This window comes from Dendroctonus ponderosae, unplaced genomic scaffold (assembly GCF_020466585.1).
Source record: "Dendroctonus ponderosae isolate FM_Combo_2020 unplaced genomic scaffold, Dpon_F_20191213v2 Dpon_F_20191213_1, whole genome shotgun sequence".
Lineage (NCBI taxonomy): Eukaryota > Metazoa > Arthropoda > Insecta > Coleoptera > Curculionidae > Dendroctonus > Dendroctonus ponderosae.
In genome coordinates, this window is record NW_026017110.1 from 26,448,117 (window position 1) to 26,448,755 (window position 639).

At 32.4% G+C, this 639-nt stretch overlaps 1 protein-coding gene across 1 annotated transcript in view; it reads right to left on the reverse strand.

Moving 5' to 3' along the window:
• LOC125505796 overlaps nucleotides 1–629 on the reverse strand; it is a gene marked incomplete in the record, with an annotated part of 1,036 nt that extends 407 nt beyond the window's left edge. Inside the window, 1 exon segment of the mRNA XM_048670325.1 lies at nucleotides 1–629. Coding sequence (XP_048526282.1) covers nucleotides 1–625 — 625 coding nt within the window.
• Between the last annotated feature and the right edge of the window lie 10 nt (nucleotides 630–639).

Below are 639 nucleotides of genomic sequence, written 5' to 3' on the forward strand. Positions count from 1 at the left end.
GAGTTGTATTTGTTGGTTGAGATTTATTAATTGTTGCGTTATTTCGATTTTTGTAGTTGATATAATTTTCTTCCTCTTGGGCTAATGCTATAGCTTCTTCAAGAGAATTCGGATTTTTGAGTCTCACCACAAGTTGCATATGGTAATTCAATCCACTAATAAAAGTTTTCATGGCTAAATTACCGTATTCTGATATTTTTAGTAATTTTAGTTCTCTGATGTCATTTGATGTGTTTACTTTGGAAAATAATAAGCTTCGAGCATCCTGTATTTTGATGCCAAATTGTAAAGGGCTTTCATTTTTATCTGGTTTTAGAGTTAAGATATCTTGTATTATACAATCTATAGACCTTTGGTCTGAAAATGTGGCAATTATTGCTTCTATTACTAGAGTCCAAGTATTTAGCTCTATTCTAGAGGCAATAAGATCTGCGGCTCTACCAACGAGTTTACTTAACACAGTATCGAAAAGAGCAACATTAATGGGTGCATTGGCATTTGCATCTCGATGCGCAGAAAGAAAGTTGTCACATGAAGAAATAAATCTATTTACTTGCTTACTATTACCATCGAAATTGGGTATATTATCAGCTTGATAACGAATTAATTGGTAGTTAGTTGTCATTTTTACGGTATTAA